Source organism: Merops nubicus, unplaced genomic scaffold (genome assembly GCF_000691845.1).
Source record: "Merops nubicus isolate BGI_N331 unplaced genomic scaffold, ASM69184v1 scaffold27240, whole genome shotgun sequence".
Taxonomy (NCBI): Eukaryota; Metazoa; Chordata; class Aves; order Coraciiformes; family Meropidae; genus Merops; species Merops nubicus.
In genome coordinates, this window is record NW_008582622.1 from 14,530 (window position 1) to 34,143 (window position 19,614).

Here is a 19,614-nt window from a genome sequence, read left to right on the forward strand (position 1 = left end):
GAGGGAGGGAAAGTATATGGCAAATAAAATACCCACAGAAAAATTAGTCATATCAAAATGCTTTTGCAAAGCATGACTTTTCTCAGCTGGATCTTTCCTACCTCTGTAGAAACCACGTGAACCTCCACATTGTAGGAACATAAATAAAACCAAGCATGAGACTAATCCAACGGGCTGGTTTCCCTCATTAATCTCACCAATTACATGAGGTTGCATAGATGTTTGGATTTTTTTTCCCCCTCTCACTGTTGAATTGTATTAGAGGGTATAAAGACTAGGCGGCCAGTATTTTATTTACATTTATATTTTACATTGCCTGAAGTTGTAAAGAACTTTAGAGTGACTCAGTCAGTAGGAAATGGTGGTGAAAAGCTGGGCGTGTTTAGTAACAGAGCAGCGAATGGCTCAGAGCCTAACTTGCCTGTGTACTGCACAGTACTAAATGCCTGGCTTCTTGTGGAGACAAATGGAATTACTGTCACCATCATGTGTAAACGGCTTACTGCGTCGAGGGACAGCAGGGAAATGCAGGATAGGAGTCTGGGAATGTGTGCATTTTGCATAGGGTTTACTTAACTTATGGTTAGCTAAAGGTAAACAAAAAAGGTCTTTCCTGGCTGCCTCCTTTTTTCATCCACTCACTCCCCCTCCTTCATTTTAAGGAATATCTTCTCCACTTTTCTTCTCTCCTTCTACAGCTTCTGCATTACTTCATTTTTACTATGTGTTCTCTTTCAAAGAAAATGTTTTCTTCTCCCTTATTCCACATTATCTGTTCTTTTTCCTATAGCAGACATCCATTTCCACCTCCTTCCTTCTAACAGGAGCCATAGTTTCTAGGCTCTGTTTCTTTGTGTGATGAAGGTGTCTCCTCCAGGCCTCTTCTGGCCACTTGCCAGCATTCAGTAATTTTTTTTTCTGCATCATAAATGGTTGTGATACTCTTATGCTGTCCCACACTGCTACCGTCTCTTACCTTTATTCCCTTACTGTGCAAAGGACCTTGAGTACAGTATTTAGGCATGTCTTTTCACTGCCCAAGCCCCACAGATGCTGACTGTGAAGCTCCAGACACAGTGGATTAGGAGCATGGCTGACTTCATCAGTATTTCAAGCTGATTTCTTAATACTGAAACAATGAACCTATGTTAATTAGTATTATCACTCACTGACATGTGTACTCCCTTAAAGATGTTCATAGGTACGTACAGAATTAATTAACTTATGAAAATATAGCTTTTGTCTGGTCTGCTGTTTCACTGAGCTGATCTGCTCTGAATTCATGACTTTCCTCTGTTCAGTGACCCTATTTCCTTGCACATTTCTTGCAAAATTCTTGTCTTTTATCAGGAATTACTATATTATACTTGAGCCAAATAACCTGAAATGTTTTTACAGGGCATACATTGTACAGTTTTGATAAGCAGGGGAGTGTTAGCTTTCATGCCAAACAACTTTGGGATGTGGATGGGATTTTCATGTCAGCTGAAACCTGCATGTGGTCCTTGGAGGTTAGAGACTCTCAAACTGACATAGAGTAAGCATCTGTATATATTTGGGCATTACCCACACTGCTGGGGAAATGGGCTGGACAGGTAAAAACACGTATCAGAAAAGAGGTGAGAGTATGGTAATGCAGAACATAATGTCTCAAGTATTTGTCTTCTTAGTGGGAAAACATTCTCTTGAATAAAATTCACATTTTTCATTTCTTATCTGTTTCCCTAAGAAGTCCATGCAGATGCAGGCTGGATTCATTCCAATTTGCGGCTGTGGACATGATTTTACTTTCTCCTAGGACTGAAGTGACCTTTAGTGTCTCTGTAGCAAGCTTTTTGTTGGGCACACAGAAGAGTTTTCCTCACTGTTTACCCTCAGGACGATGTTGTCGTCTAGTATGCTTAAGCATGTCCGCTCTCTTTCTTATATTTGCACAGCTTTCTTTAAAGCTAGTACTTTGAAAGGCCTGTTCCTCCATGTTGTTTCAATATTTAGATAGGAAATACCTGGTGTTGCCTTTTGGAGCGACGTACCTGCTGCCTGCCCTTCTGTTCTCACCACCAGTTTTGGCATTGTGAATGGGGAGCAAATTGGCAGCCCAGTAAGAAACGTGAGCTATTGCTTTACTCACATGGCTTTTATTTTGTTTTCAAGAGGTTGAAAACAGTTATACAGATCAGTTCTGTCGATGATTTCTTTTTCTTCTGTTGCTCTCGAAATCCAGCCTGTCCTTTCCATAATGTTAGTAGAGCAAAGGTAACAACCAAAATAAATATTTCCTCATCTTCTCTTTCAGATAAAATTGAAGATGAATTAGAAATGACTACAGTGTGCCATAGACCCGAAGGACTGGAACAGCTTGAAGCACAAACCAATTTCACTAAAAGAGAACTTCAAGTGCTTTACAGAGGATTTAAAAATGTAAGAATGACCCTGCGGTGAACCGCGTCTAGTGTGCGTGTCCCCAGCAGCCCCAACGGCTCAGCTGCATTTTGTCATTCCCCTGCTAAACATTCGTAGTGTTGTACCTGGATCTCCACTACCACAGCAAAATGAGCGCAGTCTGCCTTTCCATCTAATATTTATGACACCATAATCTGCCTAAAACAGGGTTTGGATGAATATTCAGCACATAATATTCTCATTAAATTTGTTTCCCAAATGTCAGTAAGGACGCTTCAATTTCCTCAACAGTGCCAGTACTTCAAGATAACCTGACAATATTTTTATGGTTACTTAATTCTTGCTGTCAGTTCCTCATGTTTAAATATAAGTGGTCCTGTTTGGATGTGATTAGCTGCCCAGAGTGGTTTTTTAATCTTTGCTGTAGCTGGAGAAATCTTGCTCTTGTAGTAGGATGTTATTAGAGCACATTAGGACTATAAAATAAGGAACAAAGCTGGAATGGTAGCAGCCAAAAAGAAATCAGAAGTAAACGGGTATGAACACTGAGGAGACAAGGGAGAGGCTACAGACTTAGGTGAAAGCAGAAAATATGCTCGTCTTCATGACCCACTATTCCAGCCATGTTCTCCCTGGTGTCAGGGAGTCTATGGCTCCATGAGCCTTGGCTTCTGGGACTCATAATAAATAGGAAATTTTGAGGCTACATGGAGCAGATGTTTTACGGCTCTTGAAGAGGCCCTAGAAGAATGAATGCTCATTACAGGGTTGCCTGAGGGTCTGAATTTAGTCACCCTGGCGTTTTGTGCCAGATGATCAGCTGAAGTTTTTATGATTAATAGAACAGTGTCAAGCTAGCCAAATAAGTGTGAGTTTCAAGTTGTCTTGCGGGACAGCTCCCGCATTTCAGCTGCTGTCACAGTAAAAAGCTGAATTTTCTTGGAAAGAGAAAGTCAAGTCTGTTGGGCAAAAATTTGCCAAAACAAAGATGAGCTACCTTAAATACAGACAGTGTTGAGGGGAGCCTGTTGGACGTCGAGAAGGGCCTTTTTTTTCCCTAGATTGTATAATTGACTTCTTCACCTAGTCTGGCGGTTTCGTCCTTCTCACCTGAGAGAACAAGGTGCAGCTCAGCTTTCTATATCTTTCTGCTTGGCTCACGTGCTGTATGTTTACAGCCTTTGCTTGCACGCAGGATGTCATTTCATGTGTGAGGCTGAAACCTGTTCATGCTTTGGGCAGTCAGCAAGGAATCATATGGCTTGTAAGACAGGTTAATGTACAATACAATATGTCATGACTGCCTCCAGTGAAAGACTAAACTTGGAGAGTTCTCAACCACTGTCTTTTGCTGCGGTCTCTGGGATGCCTTCTGTGTTGCTGCGTTTGGTGGGAATGCTGTGTGTGAGTGCTGCTCCATGCCGAGGGGTGGAGCTGGCTCTGCCAGCAGCTGCAGCACAAAGCAGAGGCAGCTTCGCCGCTCTCTCTGCAGACAGGACTCTTAGCCCTTGCCCCTCCCCACTTTGCTGTCGCTTTGCAGTACAGGGGCATTACCTCCCAGGGCAAGAATGACAGACAAGTGCATTAACTTGTGACCTAAACCATTTCCTACAACCTCACTGGAAGTCCTGTTATTAAGTGGTGGGGCTGGCAAGTTCTTGTTTTCTACCATGTTGTTAGGACAAAGCCGTCTGTGGTTCTCCAGCTGCTGTGCACACTATTTGCATGAAGCCGTAATGTCTAAGGGCTGAAATGAAACGAAAGGGCAGCTTTAGCATTGGTAGCCTGTAAATCAAGGTTTCAATGGGATGAGTAATTATGCACAGCAGGCAAACTGCCTCAGCTGTTGCCATGTTCGCTGTCCTAGCGAGCCGTCTGCTTTTGGGGATGGTGTTACAGTGCCATCTGGAGATTCCAGATCCTGTGGGAATACAGTCGTTTCCCTCTTCCTGCCTTGTACTTACTGCTTGACTTGGCGAGCATACAGGTCCTGTCTGATCACGAGGCAGCACCTGGGTCACCTCAGAGCCGTTTCCAGGTGCTGGTAACGGAGCAGAATGTGGCCCCGCTCAGCCTGGCGGCACTCACAGGAGCTGAGGGTTCCATGCTCAGGAATGTGGATGATGTTTGACCAAGGGGCAGTTCAGTGCAGCCTGAAGTAGCCTCTAGACTACACCCCTGGCTGACCAGGGTCCTAACTCTCAGTACCTTTATTCCTGGACCCAGACTGGTATGACTTCTTTGGCTGTGCTTCTGCAAAAGCAAGGTAACAGAGATGTCAAAAACCAGAACCTCTCTGGTGGGTCTTGCTTTGGTTTAACTTAAAATATAATGTGGTACCTCATGTCTTTAAATACATCAGGAGAGAAAATTGTTCGATCCAAAAGGCAGTATTGGCATGGGAACAATGAATAGGTAGGAATTAGAAGAAAGGTTCCACTCCCCAGAGGAGTAAAGTTTTGGGAACAGTTATGGAATGGGAGAGGGAGGAGAATAAGAATCTATTTTTAAGTTTAAAATTAATAAATCACTAACGAAGTGACCGCCAACGAGAGAGGTTTGAGCTCAGTAATTCACTACCTCCCATTTAGACCATGTTTCTAATGACATGCATTCTTTGGAATTCAGTGCATGGATTTAAAAGGACTGGGATTTTTATAGGATTTTTTTCTCAATTTGAGGGGACTTGTGCTGTTAGGAGAAATGATTGTTAGCTGAAAGGGCTAATTTTCTAGTACTAAATCGGAAAACAGATAACCCACATAACTGAGGGATTGTTAGAGACAGTCTTACCTTGTTTTAACATGGGTACTTTATCAAATCTGTTGTGTAGTATGAGAGATAACTATCTGTAAAAAATAAGGTGTTTGGAGACTCAAGCAAGCAGTATGAGCAAGGTAAAAACATTCTGATACTTCAATAATCCCACCAATATCCCCAAACTGGGAGACAATAGTAAGAACAACAAAATATGTGGGATGCATGAATGTTTAGAGATACAAATCTGGATTGTGAATCCTGAAGGAGAACACATTAGAGTTTGCCTGTGGTCAGCTAACTTAGTGCCTCCAGTTTCACAAAATGTGAGTCCTCAGAGAATTCATCTTCATGTTCTGATCAAGTTAGCTGAGAACATTTTCATGGATAGGTTGTGTTTGGTTCTGCTGATTTGTGTTTGGTTCTGCTGATTTTTTTCCCCTGCTTGTTCACATTACACATCTTTGAAAGCAATGAAGTTAATTTCTGATTCCAGCAGAAGAAAGGACAGCAAGTGCAACTTTTGTTTGGTTTTCTTTTGGGTTGCTTGGTTTTTGTGGGGCTTTGTTTGTTTGTTGTTTTTAATGTGGATTCGGCTCCTCTATGGTTCAGTGTTTTAAAAGAAGTGTGAGAGGGTAAAACTAAACTTTGGACTCATGCTGTCAATGCCAATGCTCGATAGCTTTTGAAAATGAAGGGTTGTTTCTATGATTGACCATACCAAAAAAAAAAAAGTTCATTGTTCTTGTGAGACATTTGAAAAGAATTCATAGGTTAAAGAAATGAGAGGTCTTTACCTGAAATCTAACCCCCTGCCATCAAATGAAGGCCTTATGAATGTCATATGAAGGGCCATATGCTTTTTCATACTGCCAAGAGTTTTTTTTCCTGAATGAGGAAACCTTTGTTATCTTTAGTGGAATTTAAACTGATGCTAAGCTTACCTGCTCTTTTTCACAAGAGAGATTTTTTTCGAGTCAGCTGAACTAAGTAGTACTGTAGCACTAATGAGGCCTCTTGAGCATTATTTGACTCTTATAAAACCAAAATTGTGATCAATTAAGTGTAAATGAATTGGTACCAGCATATGTGTCTGAAAGCAGTCCAGTTACAGAGAGCTAAACAGGCTGATCAATGCCAGCACTGCCTCTCCCCAGCACTCCTGGAGGTTTGAGGCAAATTTGGCTTCCAGATGGAGCATCAGAAGTAATAAGGATCATGTGCAATTTTAGCAAACTTAATCAGGCACAATGGCCAAAACAGCTTCTGGAGACCTTGTATCTGTGAGGAGAGTGCAGCAGCAGCCTGCCCTTCACAGGCTTAAACTTCATTCTCGGGGTCGCTGGTGGTGGGCTGAGGCTCTTAGTAAACACGGGCCATTACCACAGTGTGGAAGAGACCCGAGGGACACTGCAGGTGTGGGAAGTGTGGAGAAAATATTGACCTGCTCCTACATTTATAAACTGCCTTTAAACATCTGAAGCGGTGATACTTAGTGAATGTAATAGTTGTAATTATCAAGGTGAGAGAAAGAAATACATCTTCACTTAGTGCACTTGGCCAGTAGCACTGTGCTGGAAAGGATGGGGTAGTGCTGCGCTAAGCTTACTTTTAAAAAGAATGACAATTTAGTCAAATACTCTGAAGTCCTGCAAAGGCCCAGAGAGAGTCTTGGAGCAGCAGCACTCCTGTGACCACGGAGAAAATTGCTGCCCGAGAATGGCTGTTGATGAAGTACTTGGTCTGATCTGTGATAAAAGATACCATAAATAAATATCAGATTATTTAATATATACTGAATTGCAAGCATTGCAAACATGAATTTTTGGAGAATGCTTTTATGGTACCAGTTACCAACTATTAAGTATTTTTCTTTTAATGATTTCTAACTTATTAGAAGGGGTACAAACAGATGAAAAAGGAACCATTTCTCTCATGATGAAGAAACCAGACAGTGGCTGTTTAACTGAGAGATTTGGAAGGTTTTGAGGATACTCATCTAACCGGGAACTTTGTCATAAAGAATTAGAAAATGTTGTTAGCTGAGTCTGTAAATGAAAAAACAAAGTCTTCTTCTGCAGCCACTGGCTTTAGATAGTGCAGCTGGTCTTTTTATTCCCTTGCTATGGAACAAGCCTTGAACACTGATGCTGAACACTGGAGAAGGGGTGGGATGGGGTCCTCCAAGGTCAAGATCACAGTGCCAGCTTTGGGGTTTAATTGGGACACTTAAACATAACCAGTGAAAGGACAGCTGTCACGACATGAAGACATAGAGTAAAAATTAACTGTAGGGCTATTCAAACAATAAATTATCCTCTAGTTAGCTCAAATCTCTCCCAAATCACTGATGTTTTCTACTCAAATAGTGGGTAGAAGCCAGAAAGATTTCTTCTGTATTAGAGGAGGGAACTCAGATTTAATCACTTAAACTTCAGTAGCAAACAGATATGTGATTAAGGAACTGCCTCACTGTCACCTGAGGTATCCCTCCTTGCTCTCCTTCCCTGACTTGCACAGGATAAAGTGATTTCTTTTGTTCATTTTGTCCTTCTCCATGGTTAGTAAATGCAAGAATCAGCAGCAGCTGAGGCTGGCAGATCAGAGGCTTGAAAAAAAATGCCTTTTTTCTTTATAGGCTTTTCATGGTGGAAGAATTTCTTGTCAAAGTCCTTTTTGTTCTTAAAAGGTATTTAAAAAACTCCTCGATAAATAAGTCAGAGACTTGGATCTTCCTCCAGCTTTCTGTGTTGCCAGTTCAAAGGGATTTTCTTAGACTCCCTGAGTTTGCTCATCTCCAGATGCAGAGCATCTGTGAGGCTACGGAAGCTCTGGGCCGCTGATAGTGTATAGCAATAGCAGTACTGGCATCTGCCCTGCTTTGCAAACCTACCTCGGGCCGTAACACATACTCCCAAGCCTACTCTTTAATGAACTCCAGGCCAAACAAGGAATTCTAGGCAGATGAGGGGGATTTCTTCTGCCCCAGGAGCATCGTGTGGTGTAGCAAGCATATTCCAGGTAGCGTCCTGTCGCACTAGTGTGTTTGGATGTACAGGCTCTGCTCTTTGAAACTTGGATGTGTTCACCCCCTACCTTGCTCATGCTACTGCAACATCTCAGTCTGTGCAGCTGTGGCCCTCTTAGATGTGTTAGTGCAGAAGGATAACTCTTAAATGAATTTCCATCACTTCAGAAGGTAAACCAGGAGGAAAATCTGATAGGCTGCCTGGAAAGTAGCCAGGCTTAACCAATAGACTGGATTAGCCTTAACATTATTGAAAAGATGTGAAAAACAGTTGTCTCCAATAATTCCAGTTAGAAGTTATTAGGAAAAGAACAGAGAAACAGGGAGAGAACATGGTTATGCTGCGGGACAAGTAAGCAGTGTACTGGCATCTCAAACATGGCTCACAGTCTGAGGCTGCTGTCTCAAAAAGAGCACCATGGAAAGAGGAAGATGCAGAGAAGAGATGGCCAAAGCATGCTCCATGCCTCTTGTGCTTCTTAGGGTGTGGTGCTTCAGCCTGGAAAAGAGAAAACAAAGGAAAGAGCCTCAGAGTTGCAAGTGGCAGGGTAAGAGAGTGTCCAGATGGACTGCTTGCTCTCTGTCTCCATGCAGGTGCTCAGGGCTATCAGCCAAGGCAGTGGGAATCAGGTTCCCAAAACTGAAAGCTGGTGATTCCTTGTGCAAAGGAATATAGGCCGGTGAAGTTCCTTGCTGAAGGACCTGTATTAAAATGAGACAGCAATCCCAGCGTGACACAGGAGGAAGGAGGCATGGAGTGAGTGTGAGCTTTATCTCAAATCTGGCCTTCAGTTTAATCATGAGCATCAAACCAAGATGTACACACCAGTTTCATGAGGGTCTGTGTTAACCTACTCAGATAATGCACCTTCATGTCCTGCCAGGAGTGGCAGGGCTCTTGCCCACTCCTTCCTCCCTGTGACACACCACCTCAGCTGGGGCTGAGGAACTGAACTTGCTGCAAGTAGGGTCAGACACCTGCAAGGGACAGACCCACGGTGTCTCCTGCAAGGGACTATAACCACTACAGTGAAGCTAAATTTGTTCTTGAATTTTACTTGAATTGTCCAATTGTTCATTTGAAAAAAATTGAAAGTAAAGAAACAGGATTCAAAAAGCATAGACAGTTCTTGCATCGTTTTTCACCAGTCTTGTTGTGTGGTCCTGCATCCTGCTGGGTGAGAGAAGTTTACAGAACTCAGTTCACAGAAGACTGAGCAGATAAACAGATAAATAAATGATCTAATTTTTTTTCAGCCTAATACTACTGCTTGTTTGTAAGGACTTGCTATTATAGTATGTACCTACTGCTAGCTCGCATGGAGCTGGTGCCAGGTGTCTGGCTGCAGTCTGCTGAGGATTAATGAATTCATGTATGTGGGGGGCATCAGACAGGGAAGCGTTAGCTGGCACTAACACTCTCCGTAATTATTAGATGGAAGCTTCACATGACAAAGTATGAGCTGCCTTTTTAGGTCATCCTATACAACATCGATTCAACACTGCTGAAAACACTGTTAGGAATGTTATTAATAGTGAATCAAGTCTATGAGATGCTTAAGATGAAATTGCAGTCTGAATTATTTTAATTTCTTCAGCTGCGCAGCCTTGTGCATCCAGAGCACTGTGAGAACAGGAATGTGATTTGTTTAATTGCTCTCTTCGGGCTTGTAGGGGTTTGCAAACGAACCTTTACAGAGCTGGGGGCTTTTCCTGGTATTTATTTTTTTTCTTTCTTTTTTTTATTTTCCAACAGGAGTGTCCTAGTGGGGTTGTTAATGAGGAAACGTTCAAACAGATCTACGCACAGTTTTTTCCTCATGGAGGTAAGTGGAGCACTTTGCGTCTGTTGGGTGTTTTGAAGTGTGCCTTAACGTTCCTCACTGCAAAGTTTGCTGCCTGCAAAACTGCTCCAGATAACCTGTGCAAGAAACCTGAACTGAGCTTAAGCTTTGCAGGATCTTAAACAGTAACACAGCGTCAAAGTAATAGAACTAGGTTAGGCCCTTTGAAGAGCTGTTTCATAAGAACACAGACCAACCCACATTAAAGATTGCCCCTAGGTGTCAATTCTTTATTCCCCAAGTCCAAAATAGAAACTAGGGGTTGATGCTTCTTTTGTGCTGACTTTCTGGACTGCAGGACACTAAATCCTTCCCCTCTGTAGGTCTTTGCTTCCCTGCTTTTGGGTGGCTCTGCATGTGGTATTTAGCACAGAAGTGTCCCAGAACTGATTTTGGCCTGAAAATGAATCAAAACCTTCTTAAAATTCTTAGAGCAGTGGTTAGTTGATGTGTGAACTCCTAGTTACATGAAATAATCATTTTTGGTGTTTGTGTGACTAAGACAGCGTTGTGTCATGTATTGAAATGTTGAAGTATTAAACCTCTCAAATAATCTGTTTTCTCACCTTTTAAAAATATCAAGAATCTATACATTCTTCTAACTGGCTGTGTTCTGTGGGGATACTGTTCTCAAATTGGAAGAAGTGAGTCATGGGTTTAGGTAGCATTTGTAAAAGATTCAGTATTTGAGGCTTTTCAAGTATATTCCACTCTGGTAGCTGCAGAATATACCCCTTGTGGAACAATGACTGAAGTTTCTGTAACAGTGCATGTGTATATGTGTGGTTACTTTAAAAATGTCATTAAAAAATGTTTTTTGAACTACATGTTAAGCTAAAGCACATTATTCTTGTGTTTTACAATGGACATGACCTCAAAGATGTACACTTATTAAAAGTTTACATTACATTTTAGCATGAACTTGATGATTTCCTATTGTGGTTGTTTTTGGGTTTGTTATATAAAGCAACCAGTCAAGGTATTATTTTTAACAAATAGGCAAAAAATTAAGTATTTATTATCTTAGTGCATCTCTCAACCCAAGATCCAGTAAGCCCAAGAAACTCCAGTTACTTGAAGTAATTGCACAAACTCCTCTAAGTGACACACCTCAGGCAACAATTTCTCTCTCACATGAAAAACAATCAGACACAGAAATGTCATCTTTTCATGGATAGATAATTTTCCCCTGTACTGAGGTTGACAAAGACTTGCTTTTTTTGTTTTGTGTGTCCTGTTCCCTTGATTATCCCTTGGTAGACAATTCTGGTAGTACAACCATACTTAATAGTTAATCTATTTAACAGCAGATATAATTTCATATTTCACACTGTTTTCTTTTACTTGTTTTCCAAACTGTTTGTATAACCTTGACATCATAAATTGTGAGAGTTCAGATTCCTCAGATATTTTTTCACTTTTATGGCTCTCTGTACAAATAAGCTTGTACATCCCAGAGGTAGTGAAGTAGCTCTGAATTATAAAAGGTTTGTGCAGTGTCATCCCAGGCTTGTGAAGTTTTTGTTACGATGAACTCCTATCCTTTACAGGTTTTATTTTTGCCAATCTGTCATCAGATAATACTGGTGATCTAGTCTTTCTTAATGTACATCATACCCTATTTAAATAAGACACCTAGTTTAATACTTTCAGTTCTTTATTTGGCTTAGCTTAATAGGAGATTTTAGTAGGACTGCCCCATAAGTAATCATGTGGTTTCCTACTGGAGGTATTTTAGTTCCAAATCCTTCTCTTAAGAACAGAGTAGACTTTTTTTCTCTGCAGTCCAATGTGTTCTATGGATGACAGCAACTTAAGTATTTGATTTTTCTGCACACTGTTATGCTTTCCTGTATTTGATGAATGTGAAAATACTTGATCATTTCATAGATATCAGACATGAGATGCTAGCTCTTTACACTTGACAGCCTGTGTAACCAGGCTTCACCTGAATGCCCAGACACTGGGTGTGAAGGGTCAGGCTTGACTAATGCTGTGTGCTAGAGGCAAAGACTAGAAGAGATTAAAAAGTGCACAGCTGCTGGAATAGCAATGAAATAATTAAGGGAATTTAATGGCAGTTGCTTCCATCTTGAAAAGGCTCTAATAATACAGAGAGCTGTGTGAGTTGCCTTCAGAGCAGAAAACTGGCCAGTGAAGGTCTGAAGATCATACACCTGTGTGACTTTTTTCTGCATACCATTATTTTTCCTGGTTAACAGCCATCCTTCTTGTGGCCACAGAAACTCTTCCACTTGAAAGAAAAGATTTTCTAAAACCAGCAGGTTAAGATTCAAAAGGACGAAAATATGCCTGGGATGAGATTGCTCTTTAACAGTCGTGGGCCAAACTGAAGTTACTGGAACTAGACCCTTCTGAAGCTGGGCAGTCCCTGGGGATCTCTGCTGGCTCTCACACAAAGCAAAAAAGTGGAGGGAAGAGACACACATGCTGCAGTCACTCTTTGGTGCTTCTATTGCATTTCTCACCAGAGCTAATACTCCATTTGCCCCAGAGACACTCTTGGATGGTTTGGAGTTTTGTTGATTCTTTCAGGTACAGGCTGATAATCCAAAATGTTTCTACTGTAATAAAAGCTTTTACATTTCAAAGCTATTTTAAGGGAGGACATGGGGGTTATGCAAGTCAATGCTAACATTTACTAGTTCATAGAATATCTGTCAATGCTACAAGGTTGGCTTTTATAGAAGAGGAGAATAAAGCCATGACTGTTCTTTGGAGCCATTAGACTACGATGACCTGTTGTAGCAGTCAGTGCCCTCCGTGTTTTTCAGATGCTAGCACGTATGCACATTATCTCTTCAACGCATTCGACACCGCGCAGAACGGCTCAGTCAAGTTTGAGGTAATTGGTTTGATGCTCCTTTCACAGTTTTGTGGGTTTAAGCTTTTCTATCCATTCTCCATTGTAACCCAGTAGGACCTGGATTACGGGTTGGAGGTCTCAGTCCAAAATCAGCTGATATTTTAAAATCAGGTTCACTTCAGTTTATGCAGGTGGAGTTGCATGTTTCCTTTCACTAAAGAAACCTATGGATTGTGCTGGTATCTCAGGAATAAAGTGCAGAAACTTATGTAGCAGAGAGGAGTGGCCAAGGGCAGTCCCATATGATAAGTGGCACAGCTAATTTGGATGTCAAAGAAAAGCCAGTACATTTTATACCTTCTGCAGTCCTTATGCATTACAAATCATTCAATTATTATAAAGATTGAATCATTATGTTTGTGTGTTCCTGGAATATGGGGGGGTTATGATTATTTGATATATTGAACAAACATCCTGGTACTCGGTACCAAATGGAAGCTACATTCACCCTTTTACTGAAGGGCCTGTTGCTGTAGCTACAAATAGCTGTGCTTCAAGCTCACACACGTGTTGTAGGAGCGCAGCAAAGGGATACGGTAAGACCCAGAGTTGTGGAGGATGAGCTTCATATCTTTGAAAACAGTTTACTGTGATCATACAACTAGAAATCCTAGGCAGTCTTGCCTTTGCTGTCAAATGGCTAAGAACTCGAGTAATCTCCAGGTAAGACTGTGGGAAATTTCTCAAATTTCTTATTCATAAATTGTTCATTTACCAAATGTTAAATGGGAATATTACCATATGTGTATGTGTCTCTGTAGTGACAGCTGCAGCGGGAGCTCTTGCATATGGAAGCTACTCAGTAGTTAAAGGCTTCCTGAAACCTAAACAGACTGAGACACAGGAAAATGCTAAGATAAGCAGTAAAAAAATTTAAAAATTTAAAAAAAAATGCTGAGATTTTCTTCCTGGCAAACCTGTCTCTTCAGTGGTTGTCAAACATAAGCATTTTATCCCCATTTTTGTATTGTTCAGCAAATTCAAATTCCTCTGAGTCTTGGGAAGGAAAAGGTTTCTAACAAGTGATGCACTGCCCCATGCAGAGCTAATGGAGATAACATAGGAGGACTAAGTCCATGAAGTGAGATTTCAGGAACTGTACAGATCTGCTAGCTTGAAGCCCTGCCTGCACTAATAAATCCCTACTTACAGTGCCTGATATATTGTGTGGTATAAACAATAAATCAAAGTTATTGGAAGCAATAACCTTACTGAAAACAAATACAATTAGAATGCTGTATCCCACTGACACAGCTAGTGGTGGGAATCACATCTGGTCAAGTCTGACAGATGTTGTCAGAAAAAAAACAAAACTGAGGTTCCCTGTGTTAGAAGAGCTTGGGATTGCTTCAGCTCTCTGAAGGCAGGCACAGAAAAAAATGCTGGATTTTATTCCTTCTTTGCCAGCACTCCAGATCCAGGGGTACAAAAGCATCAGCTTCTACTTCCACTGTTAGAGTCCAGCTGTGTTTTACCAAGCAGTGGCAATCTGAGTGACAGCTCCTTGGAGCAGACCATTTCTAGGAAGCGAATGGCCACTGGAGTATCTGGCAGTGCTCTTAAAAACCAGACATCTATTTTGCCATGCTGGCGTTTGTGCAGTGTTTAGAGTTTAGAGCATGATAAATTTGGATGGGTAGCAAGGAGGGTGTCCCAGCTTCCAGCCTGGGTGTGCTGTGCTGCTCCTGGCAAGTCTGAGGAGCCAGAGGAGCCACTATTTTATTGACTTGATCTACTTTTATTTTTAACCATGTGCTCTATCCTAAAAATAAGTCTTTTGACTAGGATTGATATAAAGAAGGTGAATTAGAAAAGTATATTGTGAAAATCCACGCTTCTCTGTCTGCCTTGCACCAGGATTTTGTGATGGCACTGTCCATTCTGTTGCGGGGAACTGTTCATGAAAAGCTAAGATGGACATTTAATCTGTACGACATAAATAAGGATGGCTATATAAACAAGGAGGTAAGGCTGTTTCTGACAAATGTGGTTCATTTCTGAAGAGAGCCAACTGGCTTTTGTTGCGGAGCCCAATTAATTTTACATGCAGCTAACTAAATGCAAATCAGACTGGACTTGAGCATTAATCTCTAAGTAAAGTGCACAGCGATCTTGTACTGCATGATTTTGTAGATCTATTTTCCTATCTTATAGTGCCTTTAATGGATTGCTTTAGCCAGGAGCAAAATGCTAGTTACAGCAAGGAACCAGATAAGCTTTGCAAAGGGGAGGGTGATGGAGACAATAGCTACTCAGTGAGGGGAGGGCAGCGGGTTCTGGCTGCACTGGGAGGTATGGTGTGGGCTCTAAAAGCACTAGAAGCCCCTAGCACCACTCCCAAATCCTACAGTATCATCTGGTGTTATCCTCTTCTCTGGTATTGTTTGTTCCGTTTGTGGGAAGCCTTGGTTTTGAGCATGGTAACCTTGAATGTTTTACAAATGCATCCTGGTCTACCTTCTGAAAACAACCGTGTGTACCTGGAGGGTTTGTGGTGACTGCGACCAGTCATGGAATTGTGTGGCAGTTTGTGCAGGGTGTGGAGAAGGGCTGGGTCTCCTGTGGCTGTTGTGGAGGCCCCTGGCCCCAGAGGAGTCTCTGGGACAAGTTCAGTGCCATAGTGCTCAGGACTGAACAAGCCACCTGCAGCCGAGTGCCATCCCCAGCAGCAGCCATGTCCCAGCACAGGTCCTGCGGCGCTGCTCGGCCAGGGGAGGAGCTCCAGCTGCAGCACAGCTGGGTCAGAGGCTGACATGGTCAGGAAGAAGCACTTGGGTTTTACAGATGGACTTGTATACGCTGGTACGTCTGTCGTGCACATGTACAGGCATTCTCCGTACTCTTGCGGAACGGGAAAAGGAGGGTGAAGAGGAGGACAGTCCAAGAAAGAAACGTGCTCTCACTTCAGTTCCTTTCCCTGTTGTGTTTGTGCTGGCATGCCGCTGCTGCAGGAAATGATGGACATCGTAAAGGCCATTTACGATATGATGGGAAAGTACACCTATCCAGTGCTCAAAGAAGATGCACCAAGGCAGCATGTAGAAGTATTCTTCCAGGTACTTCGTTTTTGATGTGTTTTTCCTAACCCTTGAGCTATGCACTGATGTACTTTAAAGTCAGCCCAAAGTTCAATCCTGTGCCACACTCTATATTCCGAAGTAAACCCTAGCAGCCATTCAGCCTAATGCCACAGCGTTGGCTGATCCTGGCTCCAAAGGTATCTCATCTGCCTCTTAGCCCCAGCCTTTGCATCGGGATGTGCCACCTCCAGCCAAGTCTGAAGTCTCTGCATGCGTTCCAGCCCTTCTGTGCTGCTTCTCTCTGCTCCCTGTGAAGAGAGGCAGGAGTATAGATGCTGGCTGGTGAGGCAGAAAATAAACAAATGATGTGAATGAATGAATGAATAAATATTGTAATAAGGGCAGAGGTTGTTGTGTATGTCAAGGAAGGAGTAGTTGGAGATGACCTCAAAAGTGCTCCAAATACCAGAGTAGACAGGTTCTTAGCAGTTGACAAGTTCAACCAATGACACAGAGTCTGTAATCTAAGCCTGTAAACTGCTCTAGGTTTATTCAGGTTGTATCAACTAAGAGATTATATTATAATTGCTGTGTTATCTATAGAAACATTTTTTTTCATTTATTTTGCAGAAAATGGATAAAAACAAGGATGGTGTCGTAACTTTAGATGAATTTATTGAATCATGTCAGGAGGTAAGGACAAAATTATAACTGCAATAGGAGGTCTTGCTTGTGCCACAGAATTTGCATTGCCTTTGGACAAACTCGGTTTGAAATAAGGTGCTGCTCAGGATCCCAGGTTCCTTCTCTCTGTGACAATAACAGCTTTAAGGTTGAGTTTCTGGTGGTGCTCCAAGCAGCCTGTGACTGAATAGTGAAGCAGAGTCAGGCTGATCACAAGAGAGGGCCTCTTTGTTGCCAGTGCTTTTATTTTCCTGAGTGAACTGCAGTACCTGATTCTCCCCCTCTGCTCTCATGAGATCCCACCTGCAGTAGTGTGTCCGGCTCTGGGGACCTCAGAAAAAGACAGACATGGCCCTGCTAGAGCCACTCCACAGGAGACCACAAAGATGATCAGGGGACTGGAGCACCTCTGCTGCGAGGCCAGGCTGGGAGAGTTGGGCTTTTTCAGCCTGGAGAGGAGAAGGCTTCGGGGAGACCTTCTTATGGCCTTCCAGTACATAAAGGGGCCTACAGGCAAGATGGGAAGGGACTTGTTATCAAGGGGAGTGTAGGGATAGGATGAGGGGTAAAGGTTTTAAACTGAAAGTGGGTAGATTTAATTAGATAAAAGGACGGAATTGTTTACTGTAGGGGTGGTGAGACACTAGCATAGGTTGGGCAGAGAAGTCGTGGATGCCCCATCCTCAGAAGTGTTCAAGGCCAGGTTGGATGGGGCTCTGAGCAACCTGGTCTAGTGGGAGGTGTCCCTGCCACTAGATGAACTTTAAGGTCTTCTCCAACCCAAACTATTCTGTGATTCTGTAGACAAGCAGATAACTCTAGAGAAAGCTCATAATGCCCTTAAATTTTCTTAGTTGTGGGGGCTTGGTGTTTTTGGGGGAGGTTTTTTGCTGTGATTTGAGTTTTTTTTGCTTTTAAGAGGCTGCTATTTGTGTGCTGCACCTCGATGCCTTTAGTAGGTTATGTGTTGCTGGAACCGCCCAGAGCTGAAGGTCTCTTAAAATCTTATAATTATAGCACCAATCTCTAAAAACAGTTGATGTTTTCATGGTCAAACATTAAAAGTAAATGCTGTCATTATAAGTAAATACTGAGTGGGGGTTTTGTTCTGTTTTGGAAACAAGCTCCCTCTTGCCAATTCTATACATTAGGTTTGCTGTAATATTCACTGCTATTTTTAGCACTGGCACAAAGACAAGCATCTGCATTAACATGCAATTGGTCAAGTGTCTGTTGTCTTAGGCTGTAATTAATTGTGCATTTGCTCAGAGATAGCTCTAATATTTCATCAGTGCAATAACAGCCTCTGCATTTTAGAAAGTTTACATTAGTGCAAATAATTGCATCCTGTATATTTTACTTTCCCTGGAAAAATCTTTCCTGTTCTACAGCCAGACAGCTCCTCTGTATGTGAGCCATGGGAAGATGTTCATGGTGGAGGGCAAGGGTGGCTTCCTGATGGGTGTGTCTTAGGTCTGGTGCCGGCAACAGCCAGATTACTTCTCAGTCAGGGACAACAGGTGGCAAAGTACTTTTTAGCAAGTGCATAATATAAGGCTATTTTTTTTCCCCAGTTACTTCATTCTTGGTCCCTGCTGATTGTTTTAGCTTATTTTTGGCCTCATCGTTAAATTTGCTTGTTTGTGTTGTGTATTATTCTTGACATTCATAATTTGCCTTCAGGCTGGATGCGTGTGTACAATTAGTGGTCTTAACATGGAAGCAGCTTTACTTCACTTCTGACTGTTAGAGTTTGTTTAATGCTTTGCCCTAGCCTGAGTTTGGTTCCTTCTGTTGACATTCTTGCTCAGGGAGCTGTGCAGACTGGTGCATCGTTGTGGGTGGTTTCCTGGCAGGTAGGAGCGAGCCCTGCAACACTGAGATGTTTAGGGCTTTTTTCTGTATGAGAAACCAAGCAAAGTTCACTGTGGTGCTTCCCTCTGCCATTCCTGAGGATACAGCCTGTGGCCAGTGAACTCCTGGCCTTGCTTTGGAGAGGATGAATGGCTGCCCATGCAAGGTGATACCCTGTACTAGTACCTACCAAAATGTGTTAGAAGCGAGACGGATGGATGCAGTCTCAAGACGGAGAAATGAGATGCAATAGCGCTATTAAGTTGCTCAATGTGAAAAATTATTTTCATGTTACAGGCAAACAGTTACTCTAAATTTCAGAATAACTGAATTTTTGGTTTGAGCTGATGGTATTTCTGGGATGAAGTGGTCCTTCAAGGCAGCTTGCTTATCAGTTCAAAACCTGAAAGTTCATTTGGACTTTTGAAGCGTATTAGCTAATGGTGCATTTGTATATTCAGGATCAATGAAATGCAGCTGGGGGCTGCATTCTGAGGGCTCAGTACAGACCCCACCTCAGTGCTGCTGTCTGGCCTGCGTTGGTAGAGCACAGTCCACGCTGAATGTCAGGCTGGTGAGAAGATCTGTGCTTGCATGCCTCAAACCAGCTAAGGTGCTGCCAGAGTAAGAGACAACTGTTCTGCTGAATCTCATGAATCCCTGAATCGATTCCACTCGCTGAGGATGATGAGCCTGAGGAAAGCGAGGCTGTTGCCTGCAGCAGCAGCTGCAGAGCCCCTCCTGTGTCGTGTTACGAGTCCTGCTTGTCGGTGCCGGGTTAGTGACAGTCTCTTCTGGTTGCTTTCAGGACGACAACATCATGCGATCCTTGCAGCTCTTTGAGAACGTCATGTAGCCGTGTCCGGCGAGCGCTGGAGGAGCCAGACTTACTGTGTAACAAAGTTCTCCTTTCTCGGTGAAAGCTTTTTACGATTCAGCCATGTCAGTGTGTGAGGGTTTTGTATGACATCTCCAACCCAATGGCAACCGAATGCAACCGATCCCAACGCTCTCACCAGGAGATGCTGGTGGACCTTTGTTTCGTTTTGGAAGCATGTGAATATTTTAATAAATCCTGACAAGAGAGAACTGCTCGAAGTTCAATGAGTAATAAACAGCATTGTTTGCTAGGCACAA

General features: G+C 42.5%; 1 protein-coding gene across 1 annotated transcript in view; it reads left to right on the plus strand.

Moving 5' to 3' along the window:
• The window catches only part of KCNIP1 (Kv channel interacting protein 1), a 25,590-nt gene extending 6,028 nt beyond the window's left edge, over positions 1-19,562 (plus strand). Inside the window, exons 2-8 of the mRNA XM_008938273.1 lie at positions 2,297-2,421; positions 9,945-10,014; positions 12,828-12,898; positions 14,777-14,884; positions 15,871-15,975; positions 16,570-16,632; positions 19,286-19,562. Coding sequence (XP_008936521.1) covers positions 2,320-2,421; positions 9,945-10,014; positions 12,828-12,898; positions 14,777-14,884; positions 15,871-15,975; positions 16,570-16,632; positions 19,286-19,333 — 567 coding nt within the window. The 5' untranslated portion in view covers positions 2,297-2,319 and the 3' untranslated portion in view covers positions 19,334-19,562. The remainder of the gene's footprint in view (positions 1-2,296; positions 2,422-9,944; positions 10,015-12,827; positions 12,899-14,776; positions 14,885-15,870; positions 15,976-16,569; positions 16,633-19,285) is intronic.
• The last annotated feature ends 52 nt before the right edge of the window (positions 19,563-19,614 follow it).